Source organism: Gymnogyps californianus, chromosome 1 (genome assembly GCF_018139145.2).
Source record: "Gymnogyps californianus isolate 813 chromosome 1, ASM1813914v2, whole genome shotgun sequence".
NCBI lineage: Eukaryota > Metazoa > Chordata > Aves > Accipitriformes > Cathartidae > Gymnogyps > Gymnogyps californianus.
In genome coordinates, this window is record NC_059471.1 from 135,509,358 (window position 1) to 135,523,898 (window position 14,541).

Consider the following 14,541-nt stretch of genomic DNA (forward strand, 5'->3'; position numbering starts at 1 on the left):
TGCAAGAGGTTTCCAAGCAGACGCAGTCACTGCAGATGCTGCTGGATCCAACACCAGCTCACACACCTTTACCTGCAGTCTGTTTGCTGCTCCATTCCCAGGTAGGCTGCTGGGCGCCGGGGAAGGGATTCATCTCCGGAGTAAAAGACTTCCATTTAGGTGTCTCCATGTGTTTCAGCTCCTGTGAAACACAGACCTTGTCAGTGACGGTAGTGGAGACCCGAGAGTGCTTCAGCTCACCCTGAAGAAGACACCTACTGGGTGGTGAGCTGTGTCAGTTACTGGGCTCCTTGACTGTATTAACTACATCCCCACTGACTGTACTGCAAGCTTAGACCCTCAGTGCACATGGACCCACACACTGGTGTCTGAATGCAAAGCAGTTTCCCACCCCAAGTGGCCTAAGGATTCTTTTCCTAGAACCAGACTCTACTCTACTCTCCTCTTGTGGTGGGAGGCCCTGCATATTGACCCCTTCCCCTTCCTCTCACTCTCCAGTAACTCATTCAGCCTTCCTCTGTGGAAGAGCAACGTGACAGCAAGGGTTACATGTGTGTCTGCCTTACAGGATTTTGAAGGCTTCAGATGCTGTGAGTGCAGCCAAAACATGAAGTAGTGTTGCTTTCCCTCACCTCCTGGGGACCAGCGGGCAATCCAGTTGTGTGCTAGAAACATCTGTTACGCTTTGGTTCAAGTCTTGTATTCCATTTAAAGACTAAACCATACTCCCTAAGTACCAGGGATCTGAGGAGTTTCAGTTCCACCCCTCAAGTAGCTGTGGTCAGGACTCAGGGATGCAGTATCTGTCTACCCAGCATCTTCCTACCTTCTCTTCCCCCACCAACACAGCAGGGGAATGGGAAGATGGTGGGGGAAGAGGACAGGAGGAGATGTCAAAGATAGGATCCTTTCTATGGAAATTAAACAACAAATCACAACTGCTATCAAAGATGGATTACAAGCTTTAAACCTTCAAGTGTTGCCCACCCTGCAGGAAAAAAAGCTTGACAAAACCAGGAAAGAATTCAGATGACTGCACAAAAGGCCCAGGATTCAGAATTCTCCTCTGAAATATGAGGAGGGGTCCAGACCAACAGATGAAGAATTGACATGCAAGAGAAAGTCCTCAGCTGAGTTAATGCTACACAACACAAGGAAGACACAGTTACCTGGCAAATGGCAGAAATTGCCTTTAACCTTCTATACGGGAGCATATTGCAGCATATCATCTGAATAGCTTCCATGGTCAGGAATCACCCAGAGATCTGGCCAGTGGGGCTCCTGGACAAAATCTCATCACCACCACCACCAAAAACAAGTTATTTTTGCTTTCCTATTAATAATGTTACCTAAATGGCACATTTAGCATCCCTGTTCCTGCAGTGTCTCTGTTCCTGCTGTAATGAGAAAACCATACACGTTACAAACTAAAACCAAATTAGACATGTTCCACATCATTCCACTCTTCTAACAAATAACACCAAACAGATCCCTGTGGGGGCTGGCGGCTGTCACTTCTTTTTTTCAGCTCAGCATTTTGCCCTCGGACTGCCTGTCCTTGCAGAGTGGGAACAGCTGAGGAGGTGATGAGAGAGGCAGTGTGGGCTGGTGTGCCGAACTCCAGCTTGGGAACCCACAGGTTCACCGTGGAGTCACCACTCTGTCTTATGACAGTCATTTCAACCTCTATAAGATATGGGGAGGCAGACATGGCTACCTCAGAACTGTTCAGGGTGGGATTTTATTGCGCCCACGAATGGAGAAGGACCAGAAAGCCAGCTGCACTAAAATGCGTCTCTCGCTCACAGCTCTGCACTACAGAAGGATTTTTCTGCACTTCCAGAGAGTTCAAGATCTCCAAGTCTCCTTCAGCCTGCACTGGCAAGAGGTCCACAGGGGAGTCAGTGCCATCACCAACAGCTTTGGCTGTTCCCCTTCTAACTCAATGCCAGCTGCTTCTGCAGGCTATATGTGGGCTACCTTCTTCTCCCAGCCCCTAGAATAGAAGAGAAGTTGAAACACAATTTCCTTTCCCAGAGGGCTTCCTGCCTCTGGGTTTCTATGCCAAGCTTTAAACAAGCATAAGCCTAGGACAGATCTTGTGCAGAAAAAGGTAAAGATAAAGGATGCAAGTTCTGCTCTGTTACATCGTGGTACCTCGAGAACAGCTCTGCTGCAAGAAGGAATTTGTGGTCATGTCATAAAGAGCAAGATTTGCCCATAACCCTGTCTGTGTGCAAGCACAGCAAAGTTACTCTGTGTCCCTATGAACTAGCTTCTGTGCTAACTCCTCAGGACAGAAAGATGGGTATGTTTGACTGTATCTGTGTTTGACATACCCTCTTCAGAATATGCATTTAGCATGAATAAGCAGTAAACCAAGATTTTTTCCAAGCAAGCTAGCATCCATCTAGTCCTAAATCCTCCACAGTTTCCTTTGGGAGTGGATCCTTTTTCCCTCTTGCCTCCAAAAAATAGCAGGAAGCTGTTCTGTCATTTGTGCCTGCCTGTAGGAAATTAGCATGTGAAAACTTAGTGAGAGCCCTTGTGGTGAAATGGGAAGATGATTATTTTAGATGATTTTCTAAGTTGTTTAACTTACCCGCTCTCTTACCCAGGTACTCACATGTACCAAGATGCATGTGCCCAAGTGGCCTAGCCAGGATCACTCTGTGTGTGACATGAAGGATGAGGTAGGTCCCCTGATAAGTCTTCACTACGTATCTTGGGTTCCTTTTAACTGGTGATGACAAACTGGGTTTGAACAGGTCTTTTATATGCTTTAGGAGTCAGCAGTTGTAATGAGGTGATACTTTTGCTTCAGAAGCCTGCTTGCTTCAGCCTCCAAGAGTCTCAGGCAAGGTTGCTGTCTGTTGTCTTGTTTATTCATTTTGGGTATCTGTATGGCTACAAATCTGCCTCTCTGTTTGGTAACAGGAAGAGAAATAACAAATGCAGTGTGGTATAACCCTTTTTGTCATCCTCCTGCTACCAGAGCTCAGGTCTTCTGCTGATTAATCATCTATGCTGTGGCCCTATCCAATCTAGTCTTGATGCCAGCAACACACTCCTCAGTGTTTACCAGTTTTATGGCTATCAGTTGGGTCCTTGGATATCAATACAGCTCATCCCTGTAACACTTGCTCTACTATTTTTTTTTGCTGCTTTCATACCGGGATTCGGATTGCATTCATAATAGTCCTAGTATTTATGTTACAAATCTCTACATGCCAGCCAACAAACCCTGTTAGCCTAACGGTGGTCTGATGGTGCTCCATGGTCATACTTGGGCTAACAGGGTTTTATGCAAGTTATCCAGAGGCTGCAATACTTGCCCTGCCACAACAGTCAGATTTGTCACCTGGAAATCTCCTTTCTCCTCTGTTCCACCACCAGCCTGGGTCTTCAACACAAGCAAGGTGAACAATTTTAGTCTGTCCTTCTGTGTTTGAGTGAGGGATTGCTCTTTCCAGGCCTTAAAATAGGGAGAGACTTTTAAGAGATTTGAAAATGCAACTTAGGAGCCTAAGTCATCATGCATTTTTGAAAGACCTGCTCTGCATCCGTATCATGTTACTGCTCAGCTGCGTGGCTTTTCCTAGACTATCTGAAAGTGGATCCGTACTGCTGTGTTCCAAAGGGGGGTTATTTTAATATTGTACTAAAATACTGACAATGAAAACTTGTTACTTTAATTAGGCGGTAAGCACTGTCATCCGGGGTCTTAAGATTTTGAGTAAGCAGAGGTTGATTGCTGAAGTAAGTTTTTAACATTTTGGAGTTCACAGGATTTATTTTACTGCAAATGCTATTGGTGTCTCCCTTGATGCCTTCCAAATTTCACTGGGCCCATGAAGCCAGGACAACATGCTACCTGAAAATCAAAAGGTTACAGTGTGTTTTCTGGAAACAGTTACTTCATGGGCCAAGAGGACAAGTTTAACCAGAACGAGACGTCTTTTAGAGGAGACAAGGCTTGCCTAATTGAATCAGAAGCTCCAGAATTTACATGGCAGTTCATCTTCAGACCACTTTGCTAATACACAGAAACTCAGCAACCTGCTGGCCGCATCAGACTACAGAATGATTCAAGACTCATTTCAGCTCCAATGCAGAATTGCTGAGCAGTACAAGACTACAGTATACACTTCATCTCCCAGCTGCACACCATTTGGTCCTAGGCCAGATACCAAGACTCTTGGTCTTATGAGGGCCAGATGTCCCAGTGAAATCGTAATTTTTAGCTATTCGTTTTGGTTTCCAGATCAAGCAAGAGAAGTCCTGATTTTTGCAAGCAAGCAATCTGGCCACCCTTTCCATACAGTATGCTGTCAGCTCTACTTGCTCAGCAAGAAACTGCAGGTGGGAGGCTGTCCCCTGGTCTAGCTACCCTGGCCCACCACAGGTCTCAGCAGTCACTTTCCAGCTGGGCTGACTAAAAACCAAAGCAATGCGTCCCATAGACTTGGCAGAATTTATCCCAGTTTTTTGTACTATCATCTAGTATTCATTCTAGGATCGAGAGTACCAGGATGCAACAGGGTGCATCCCACAGTGTTCCTTTGACTTGGGCCATCAGAATAGCCTGTTGGGGATCTGCAGTGGCAGATGTGCCAGCACAAGTTAGAGAAGATCTTTTAGCCTATGCCCTGGGTTTGCTATGAGAAACCTGACAAACGAGACACAAAGATGCACATGTGATCAAAAGCCAATGATGGCAAGTCAGCTCTGCACTCTCTTCTCTCAACCCATAAAACCACCAAATGCTGTTTTGACCGATGATTGGCAGCTGTATTCTGATTTCCCTCCTAGGACACTGATCATGGGCAAACTGCCAAATTACACTTGAAACATTCTCTAGGGGAAAAAAATCAATTGGAAAGAAAATATTACAATGCTTATTTTACAGACAGTGATGGCTCTGAGCTTAGGCAGTGTTTCTAGGAGTCACATGCATTGGGAACAGGCAGATCTTCAGACTGTCGCATAAGACAACCTAGGAAATCAGTGCTCCATCCCTATAACAGTGACCCCGGGCTTTGTTTCCCACCAACGCTGGCCTCTCATAAAGACTGCAGCTATACTGAGGGGATGCAAAATACTAGTATTATTCATTGCTAAAAATTATATATTCGCTTTGCATAGCTGAAAAATCATGAGATGAAGTAGAAGGCAGGAGAGAAAAGGGTCTGAAGATTTTCATTGTGAGCAAAAGGCAGAATATTTCCGAGTGCTGCTTCAACAAAGGCAGAGAGGCTCTGAAACACCGCCTGGCACAAGCCAGGGTCTAGTCCAGTGGTTCCCAATCTTTTTATAGTTGAGCCTCTCTCAAGAGACTAATCAGTATTTCATACGTCACTGAATGTAATGGCTCACCTGCCTCAGGGCTGCCATCGCGTCCCCTTCACTCACGGTGTTCCTGCTTGAGTGTCTGCAGTATCCAAGGCTTCAGATTACACCCCTGTTAATGTGAAACTGCATGTCATGCCAAGTGTGCTCAGTTCAATTACACTTCCAGGTACACTCCTTATTAACGTGCAGGCATCTCAAATGACATAGACGACACAAGTTCTGTGCTGCGAAAAGCTGACAGACATATTGGCAAAAATATTTGCATAAATCTCAGCCATTTTCCTCCCACTAATGTGTTAATAAGTCCCGTGAAACTAATTAAGATAAAAGGCTAATCTGTCCAGCTCCAAAGAAGCTGAAACAGCATCAGTGCAAAATGAGGGGAAACAAGTAAGACAGTCTGAGCAAATGGAAGGAGAGGAAAATTAAGATGCTCATACATTATTACAAAAAAAGAGAGTATTTGGGCTTGAGGAAAAGAGACAGTGAAACTGTAGGGAGGTGTGGCCATTTCCCTTTTTCCTCTTCTTTAACACATTACCTAAGCCCTTGTCTTGCAAACACAAATACAATTGCACCCCTGCAAGAGGCACACACCCTCCCCAAACAAATATGATCATCTGGAAGTCACCTCAGTGAAAAACATGAACACTTAAGAACATATCAATGTCCCCAGCTACGTGCAACTGCAAGATCAATGCTCCAGCCTGCAAGCCCTGCTCAGCAGAATTGCCGCTGCAAGCAGCAGAAACGTGCTTGCATAAAAACAGTAGGAGCAAGCCCCAGGGTTTCCTCTCCCTTTAACATGGCTTACCTCTCTGTTAACCAGCCAGGAGCACTCCTTTTAGAGGTACAGACAAGCTGTTAGCGCATGGGCTGCTAGAGTAAGAGGTGCCTTGGATTTGCAGGGTACGTACAAAAAGAGCAATGGCCACTTCAAGCCAATTCTCCCCAAATATTGAGCTGCCCTGACGTACACCCAGTGATCGTGCCACCAAGGAAGTGACTGCACAGTTTTCATTGCTCGCTGATGAGGTCCATAACTGTTTTTACACCTTCTTCTCTAAATAAGGAAGCCGCCTGTGAGGCCTCCGACTGCCCGACCAATTTGACTCCTTTTGCTTTCAACAGCCAATGAAACCCCACTCCTGCCTCCGGTCTTGGGTGACAGCCTTCATCAAACCTCAGCCAGCCTGGGAGGACAGCAGGTTAGTGTTACAGCCGTGGCAGGCTTACCTTTGGCAAGCTGTTGATGTCAGAGTGATGATGTGGGGAGGGACAGCCTCTGCACTATAAAGATGGGTCAATCAAATATAACTGAGGCTGTCCACCGGAGAGCAGGATCTACAAAACATGGTCCCCACCAGTTTGAGTCCTGCTGGCCTGTCTCTGCGTCCAACCCAACTGCTATCGGGCTTTAGTTTCATGTCAGCAATCTCTATTTGCTTTCCAAAAATAAGCCTCTGCCACCATGCTGAAGGGAGAAAAACAAGAAGGGCGGTATTTTTAGGGCCATTAATTCTGACCACGTGCCCAGGAGGTGAACCGGATGGCCACTGCACAAAGACTTCTCATCACTATGTCCTGCGAAGCCAGCATTCACCGGACGTTGCCTGCTTTCGTTCTCCTGAGTTTTCTAGCTGGGATTGCTTCAACACATCCAGTTGTAAGCAGAACTAATGGCACATTGCTGGAAAGAGGATGGCAATCTCTGTTGTCCAGGTCCATTGCTGGGATGTCAGGGGAGAAGTCAGATGTGAACTGGGAGAGTGACTATTTGCTAGGAATCAAGAGGCAGCGGAGGCTTTACTGCAACGTGGGCATCGGGTTTCACCTTCAAATCCTCCCAGACGGAAGGATAAGCGGAGTTCACAATGAAAACCAATACAGTGAGTTGCATCCAGAAATGAAATAGAATAGATGTCACTTAATTGCTGTGAACTCTAGTAATTACCCTTCATAGAATGCAAATGTTAATACTTGATATTATTAATCTGTGCTACATCTGTTGCCTTTTAAAAGTCTCTGGGATCAATAAGCATTAGATCCCTCCAGGCTGAAACATGTCACAAATGCTTAGACAAATTTAGATACAATTTATTTTTACTCTGCTTTACTGCACAGATGAGAAAAGACAAACTAGGTTGAAAACTGTCTCTCTGCTGCATTTGCTCACGCCTCACCTTCTCATTTGCCTTTTGAATTCGGGAGGTTGTCACTGAGCTCAGACTGCCAAAGCATGATTTTTGAATCCTAGCCGACTAGTACTTTTGGGACACTCAGTCATGGAACAGGCTTGCTGTTCCTGGTTTGCTTGTTCTTATGGGCGCTGTTCTGTTATCATAAGATTAAAGAAAAGCATTAGTCCTATGGATTTGAATTTCCTGTAGAGAGCAGTTGCTAAAATCTTTTGCAGCTAAGATATCATGGGGGACTTCAAAATGCAAGCCATACTTCTCTAAAGCTCAATAACAAACACTGTGTAATTATAGCATATTAGATAAAAATAATTTACTTATTAGAAAGCCCAAGAGTTTGACAAATCAAAAGAGTTTGATAGAGCAAAAGGATTATACAGCATGTGACTATGATTCCAGCATAATTATTTTAAAATCCTATGGCATGTAGGAAAAAACAAGTTCTTCTCTGTGTATCTCTATTTTGCTGGATTAGGAAGATAATTTTAATAAAGCAAATATGACAAGTTCTTTAGGGTTTTAAAATAAATAAATTATATCTGAATTGCCTTTGATTAGCTCTAAATTCTGTGATAACACTTCTGTTGAACTTCTTTTTTTTTAGGTCTCTTTGAAATATCCACTGTAGAGAGAGGTGTTGTTAGCCTGTTTGGTGTGAAAAGTGCTCTCTTCATTGCAATGAACAACAAGGGGAAGTTATATGGAACGGTGAGTACAAGTGCAAATAGTTTTTCAAGGCTTAAACAAAGGCTGCAAAGGTTTTGGGTTTTTTTTTTTCCTCCTGGAAATCTCTGATTACAAGCAGAGAAAATAGCCTTTCAATTACAAGGAGCCTGCCCAGCCTGGTGTCATCAGTGTTATTTAGTGCAACAAGCAGCGTGGCTGTTAGAGGTCTGTTATTTTAAAGCTTTCCAATAAGATTGTACAGGGAGCACTCTAGGAAAATGAATGCTTTCTGCAAATAGTACGGATTAATTAGATGGCTTCTCCTAAGGGCTCAGCACTGCAAACACGTTCTAGTATGACTGTTGATTCCTTTTCGCATTGCATTGTATGTAAAGCAAACGGGTGCGCTCTGCAAAAACTCCTAGGAGGTAAAGCATGTGTGTATGTCCATGAGTGTGTGTGTGCGTATGTGATTGCATGCGTATGTGTGTGCGTACAGGTGTGAGTAGGAAAGGTACAATTAGAGCTATCTATACTAGCTACCATTAGTAAAATCATGACCACATGCCTCCCCCTACCAAAAACAACCAAACCATGAAGTATAAATAGGAAGTCTACCCTACAAAGTCAACATGTGTGCCTAGGGTTATTTTAATGACCAGTTTTGTGAGATCAGTCCCAAAGGGTGAGAAAACAATAACAGCTATTAACAAAGGTATGCAAGTCATACTGAAACACCATCACCATCACCCTCATCTAGAAATTGCTAGCTATGCCATCTAAATGCAATTTAATCTCTGAGGCCTGAGCAAGGCATCTCCAGTCTCAACATTTCAGCAGAAAAAGCGCTTGTTAGGAAGCGCATTTGAAAGAGGCTGGCTCTGGGCAATAGGCAAAAGCAGTGCATCTCAAAGTAATGAATGGCACTGATTGCATTCATCTCTTTTGTCAAGAAACAACAAAGTAATTTCCTTTGAAACAACTGTAATTTCAACAAAGCATTTCAGTTTCTTAATAAAATACCAAATGTTGTGAAGGACTCATAGCCATTACTAATCTGACTGATTACTTCTCACACAGATAATGACAGTGGGACATTTTAAGGTTCCACTCTAGGAATATTCTTTCAATCATGTCTGATTTCAAGCACCTAAAAAGTGCCACAAGCCCAACTGCTTTGCTTGACTAGGTCTTTCTAAAGAAATGCAAGGTCTATCTTCAGAGCTCCCTTTGATTTTTTCCCCCCAGTTTCAATCCAGTCTTGTTTATTTTCAAAGACGTTTTTAAAAGCTGTAAGAGATGTGCATTTTCCTTTGCACAATGCAATGCCCTAAGTTAAACTCTTACAAGCTTTGAAAGGTATTATTACAAATATGTCCAAATAGAACAGCACTGGTGGTGTCTCATGTGCCAGACATTTGATGTCAGGGAATTATTCTGCTTTCTCTTCTAATTTCCTCAGTGCTCTGCGTTTGTCTCCTGCTTGTCCTTGCACCTCCTCCCCAGATAACTCCCTCTCCTTGGATTTACTTTATGTGACATGAAGAAAAATGAAACTGTTTTCCCGGCTTAGAACCTGCTGCATATCTTACTAGCAGTTAAATATAGTATCACTAATGATTTAACAAAAGAAAAGATTTAGTGCTAATCTGAGGTTTTATTCAAATGCCTTATTCAAGCAAATAGTTCTCCCTAGACATTGCTGTTTGTAAGAGAACTGAAGGTTTTGACAGCCAGCATATCATTCTTTTCTAAATTACAGGACCTCTTGCAGAGGGCAGGTGTGAAATAAAGCTATGTCATTTGGGCGAAAGAGCATGACACTGACAGAAATTATTGCGTGTAAATAAAATGAAGAAATCCATGATTTATGATGAATTAACTTGATCTGTCACAGGAAGTACACAGTCCATTATCTGGACAGGTGGCATCTGAGTTCATCTGACACCAAATTAGCACTGAGGAAGGAGATTTATTGTTGGATGCAGTCACTGCGGCACCACCTGTTGCACACTGCAACACGTTCTTCTGTAAAAGCACTAGTAAGAAAAATGACTTGAGTCTTCGTGAAATATTTATTTTACCTGCTTTGTTCTCCCCACCCCCACCCCCATTCTTTAGGCTGTTTTCCAAGATGAGTGCAAATTCAAAGAAATATTGCTGCCCAATAACTACAATGCATATGAATCAAATGCTTACCGTGGGGCTTACATAGCACTCAGCAAACATGGGAGAGTGAAGAGAGGAAACAAGGTTTCTCCTGCTATGACAGTGACCCACTTTTTACCGAGAATATGAACACGAGCAAAGCAGAAGATTAAAACCCAGGAAAAACTGTTTCATTTTGCACATGGGAATAATCTCCCAGGTAAAGTATTTATACTGTTCATTGAAAAAAAATCTATATATGTATGTGTATATTTGGATAAGAATATTTGTACTAGATTCATCACATAGCATACGTAATATGATGCTGCTTCTCTTCTACTCTGTACAAATTTTATATGGCTGTGTGCCTCCTTTGGTGCTGAACAGAGAAAAATACAAGCTGGAGTGCAAAGGAAGTATTTGGAAGACACAGAATGGCTGTAGGTAATCATATAATCAATCATAGATTATTTACTAAATAATATTAATTACCTCAGATAACAACATTTCATAGTGAGCTGTTTACATATCATGGGCCAAATCATCAGATGACCTTGCTTCACCAGAGCTTCAAGCAGTTCACTCCATCTGACTATCTGCCTGCACCTCCCCTTCTACACACTGTCCTGTCTTGTAAGTCCTCAATCTGTTTTGATCATTAGGGTGCCAATTCCACAACTGTTTCTACACAAGCAAACTCTCTACCCCCAGAGCCCCTCTGTCTCTGAAGGGATTCTCCAGGGTCTCCTCACATGGACTTGTTGGCAAAATGAAGACCTACAATCAATTTCCCGTAGGAAGGGCCACAGGATAAATCACAGATGTGTCCCAAATGCAAAATATATTTGGAGCTGAGGATTTTGAATGGCATTTTGTGAGCTTAGTTTAGACTCATCTCAAATATAGATGTGTACATCTTTAATATAAATACATGTCTATATATAGACATGGGATGTGGGAGTATGTATCTATGTAATTACATACTTTTAATGAATCAATCATCCCAGTCTCTATCTAGATGCCCAGGTGCCTTTATATGCATACACACATAAAAGAACATAAATATTCAAAGGCACTGTATTTCATTTAGGCTGAACCTTGTTAATCTCTAAGAACTAGAACTGGTCTGCAGGATGCATTTTATAAAATGTATGAAATTCATGAAAGCTTCCAGCGAAGGGTTATTTTAGAAAACTCTGGTTTGAATTTTCTTCTGTTTACTGCTTTAAGTATATTTGGTTCTTCTCTATCATACCTCACTGAGGTATGAAGGACAGAGGAAGAAGGAGGCTATATAAGCATGCCTTCCCGGGTTGGGACAGAGGAATTTGTGCCATAATTCCAACTTCTGTAGCTTGCAAAATATCAGTTTCAAAGACAACATGGCAAGCTGTATGAAATACTCTCCAAAGCTCTCCTAGAAGCCATACAAATGACGCATAACTTAGCCTTACTATTTTGACAACCTTTTTCCAGATCACCAATGAAGCTACATTCTCTGTGCCTTTGAAAGAGTATTTTAAGCGGCCCTAAGTCAATAGTCACTATAAATGTCAGTTACCAGAAGCCTTGGGATTCCTGCATTGATGGCGTGCTCCTAAATTTGAAACTAGATTCAATGCAATGTCAGAGCATGAGCATTTTCAGCATAGATGGACCATGCTGCTGCAGAAGTGAACATCTGAGTGCAAGATAATCTCCCACGTCCAGCCAAAATGTGGCTATGTCCAGCCTTGACATGCCATTCTATTTGCAGGGGGTGTCTATTCATGATGAATTTGAGCCTTCTGACACACATGAAAAACACTGTCAGGGCCAGATCCTCAGCTGGAGTAAACCAGCCTGGTAATACTATCAGTTTATAGCTGCAGAAGATTTGGCCCAAAGAGCATACCTACAAGGATGTATCTACAGCCACACTTTCTGAAAAATTGTCAAGATGATTGTTTTGTGAACAAGATACAGTTTTCCAGCTCCTTTTGTGTGATTTATACTTGAATTTATTTTGTTCAAATGTAAGTGGTGATCACAGTGTAAATGAAGAGAAAAAAGAATGGAATACTGCTTACAGTACATGAATGGAACGCTTTGGATATGGCAAAGGAAAGGATTTACTCTTCATTTTCTGGTCTTGCAGTATGTAGAGAGAGGCCAAGTTGGCACGCTTTGTTCATCCACAATGTGTGCACTAGTTTGCTTTGGAAAAATGTGCATTTTAAGAGAAAAAGCAGGATGTTTTGAGTGGGGAGAGTGGGTCAGAGAAAAGTTTGGAGGATATCAGACATTTACATCGACCTAAAGTCGCTAGAGGTACAGATAGGAAGACTACAGCTGTGCTGAAATACATTAGCTGGTAACCTGTATCCTTGTGTTATATTCCTAATTGTCTTTGAAATTAAGTTTGAAGAAGGATGGAAGAGTACGTGGATGTAGAAGAAATCATAGTTTGAATGCTGACACACAAGTTTGTTTCTGATTACAGCTTAAACCAGTGTCCTTAGGATAGGATGAAGTCTGTTCCCTCTTAAACCAGTGCAGTCTAGAGTAATTTATTGTTGCCAGTACTGATAAATAATGGGCTAGCTGGCATAAAGGTGAGAATCAGACTCACTGACTCCATTTTGCACATACTGGTCAATAGCGAGAACAAACCACAGACCAGGTCACAAGAAGTCTGTTTGGACGCAGCCTGCTGGGCTGAGCTTGTTCTTAAGAACTGTAGACCCTTGTGGATGCAGTTTTGGTGGGCATTTGGAAAGCCCCACCGGTCACTCTGCTGAGTTACTCTTTACACCATGGCTTTTTCCTTATTACATATCAATGCCAGCCAGATCAACATTGAAGTCAACGTTGAAATCAAAAAAGGTCTCCCAGTGCCAGGAATCCTGACTAATATGAGAGTGAATCACATCATTGTCAGAAGTGACAACGAAAGATGCCATTGTCAGGAGTGATAACTGTGGCAGGAAACCCCTCCAGCACAAATAGTGCAGTACTGAAGCATTGTGGAGTTTTAGACTAGTTGGATATGATACTTTGACAGATGTTCTTCTTAAGTGAATGCATGGCTACTTTCAAGAGAGGAGTTAAGGTACATGTTGACACATTGCTGCAGATGTGCAAGCAGTCTAGGGGCAACTCACAGTAGCAGAATGCACTGTGGCAGTGTTCAAGAAGTTACACAACTTGCCTGGGAAATGGCCTGATCCTGTTCTGCCTCATGCTTGATTAGCTAAATTCCACCTCCTCCTCCTCCTCCTCAGGCCCCTATCACCCTCATGGGAGAATGAGGATTTATGAAGACCACCACTTATTTTACACACCTCAGGATAAATTTGTTGAGCTGGCACAGAGGAAAAAAAACCCCAAACCATTTGTAAGCTGAATGTACATGGTACAGAGGCGATGGAGAGAATATGGGCATAGTCTGGCAAACTCTCAAGCAAAACATTCTTCAAAAGAATAGTTCCATGGATATGTGACTACGTAAAGAAAACTCATGAAAGTAAAGGAGTTTCCCAAATCAGGGCAAAATTATGAACCTATTATTGACAGTTCTTGCAGTGGTCCCTTTCAAAGCATATCTCATCTCAGTGTGCATTGACGCGGAGTCATGAAATGGGTTACAAGCTTTGAAAACATAGCTGTGAATGCCCCACACCAGCCTGTCTTGCCCATATTTTGCACATGGGATTCTCCTGTGGAGTTGATACCTATTTTCAAGGTTTCTTCTTCCATAGGCAAATCCCATAAGAATTTAAGACCTAATCCACCTCCGTTAGAAAACAGTCTTGCCTGGAACTGAATCATGTTCTTAAATAATCTAATTTTCCCCAAACATGTAGAGATGCAGAGACACACACAGTAGAAAAGCAGAGTAATTTTTGTATACCTCACTAACTATTTCAATTCCACGATTTTATTTTGCACAGTAAAATGGTGCCAAAGTTCTCACATTATTTTTTTTTCACTAAAATATACCTCATGTTCTGACTCCATATGGACTCACAACTAAGACTGTAAATTTGCAAGAAACACAAAACTGTCCAATCAATTGTTTGTGAAATTGCTTCTATTTTTATATGTATGTGCTGCGCACAATAGTTTAATGTATTCATAAAATAAACTTTTATACATTTTTGGTAGTGTTTTGACTCCAGATCCCTCTTAACATTTG

General features: G+C 42.5%; 1 protein-coding gene across 1 annotated transcript; it reads left to right on the forward strand.

The window, feature by feature from the left end:
- Nucleotides 1-6,901: 6,901 nt before the first annotated feature.
- FGF6 (fibroblast growth factor 6) lies at nt 6,902-10,514 on the forward strand. The gene is made up of 3 exons (XM_050915042.1): nt 6,902-7,241; nt 8,155-8,258; nt 10,338-10,514. The coding sequence occupies exons 1-3, from the start codon at nt 6,902-6,904 to the stop codon at nt 10,512-10,514; spliced, it is 621 nt and encodes a 206-aa protein (XP_050770999.1).
- The last annotated feature ends 4,027 nt before the right edge of the window (nt 10,515-14,541 follow it).

Bases quoted from the DNA above. Each gene is read 5' to 3' on its own strand.
- FGF6 (XM_050915042.1), top strand. From the start codon at position 6,902: ATGGCCACTGCACAAAGACTTCTCATCACTATGTCCTGCGAAGCCAGC. The intron at 7,242-8,154 runs GTGAGTTGCATC...CTTTTTTTTTAG, and splicing joins TCACAATGAAAACCAATACA to GTCTCTTTGAAATATCCACT. The intron at 8,259-10,337 runs GTGAGTACAAGT...CCCATTCTTTAG, and splicing joins AGGGGAAGTTATATGGAACG to GCTGTTTTCCAAGATGAGTG.